Source organism: Nestor notabilis, unplaced genomic scaffold (genome assembly GCF_000696875.1).
Source record: "Nestor notabilis isolate BGI_N333 unplaced genomic scaffold, ASM69687v1 scaffold20793, whole genome shotgun sequence".
Taxonomy (NCBI): domain Eukaryota; kingdom Metazoa; phylum Chordata; class Aves; order Psittaciformes; family Psittacidae; genus Nestor; species Nestor notabilis.
The window spans coordinates 1-918 of NW_009922605.1; the positions used below are offsets into that span (position 1 = coordinate 1).

Consider the following 918-nt stretch of genomic DNA (forward strand, 5'->3'; position numbering starts at 1 on the left):
TCCATCACCTTGGAAGGTCTCTTCCAACCCAGATCATTCTATTCTATGCTTCTATCCCAGGCTACGGCACCCAGGGCTCGCCCCATGCCCCCGGGGGTGTCTGGGGGGTGCCTGGCTCGGTCTCAGTGTGGGCTTTTCTCTCCTGCTCCAGGCCAAGAGGAAGCTGGACCTGGAGGGCCCTGGATTCCGCACGCCCAAGGGGAAGGGCAGGACGCTGGCACAGGTCCCCAGCCCCAGGAGTAAGTGGTGCTGTGTGAGACGGGGCGGGGGGAGCTTGGAAGGGGACAGACCCTATTTCTCTCCCGTTAGAGCTGCTGTCACCGTCCCTTTAGCATCAGCCAAGGTGCTAAAGCAGCTCTTTGAGCTGCTCCAGCTCACTGCCCCAGCAGACAACTCCCCTGGGGGGGACTATTTCTGGGTTGTTTCTCTGCCAGGGTCGGGTTGTGAGTGTTTCCTGTCCCCAGCCCTGCGTCCCCTCCGCCGCACATCCCGCACTAAGGACAGGATGGGGGCTTTCCCCTCCTTTCCCTGCAGCTCCCAAGTCTCCCGGGGAGAAAACCCGCTACGACACCTCTCTGGGGCTGCTCACCAAGAAGTTCATCTCTCTGCTGCATCAGTCCCCTGACGGTGTGGTGGACCTCAACCGGGCGGCCGAGGTGCTGGGGGTGCAGAAACGCCGCATCTACGACATCACCAACGTGCTGGAGGGCATCCAGCTCATCTGCAAGAAGTCCAAGAACCACATCCAGTGGATGTAAGTGGTGCCGTGGAGGCGGGCACGGGGTGTGACGGGGTGAAGGGCGCAGGGGAGGTGGTTTGGGAATGTTCTGTCGCTCAGGTGCCATCTCTGTCGGCAGGGGGACGGGGATCTGTGAGGACACAGCGGTGATGGTGAAGCAGCAGGGGGTGCGGGGGGGG

The 918-nt window shown here is 62.2% G+C and overlaps 1 protein-coding gene across 1 annotated transcript in view; it reads left to right on the forward strand.

Annotated features, from left to right (window-relative positions):
• Positions 1 to 151: 151 nt before the first annotated feature.
• Positions 152 to 918, forward strand: part of LOC104403541 (transcription factor E2F2-like) — a gene marked incomplete at its 5' end in the record, with an annotated part of 2,362 nt that continues 1,595 nt past the window's right edge. The window contains 4 exon segments of the mRNA XM_010011716.1: positions 152 to 239; positions 535 to 754; positions 858 to 913; positions 916 to 918. The exon segment at positions 916 to 918 is cut by the window's right edge and continues 85 nt beyond it. Coding sequence (XP_010010018.1) covers positions 152 to 239; positions 535 to 754; positions 858 to 913; positions 916 to 918 — 367 coding nt within the window.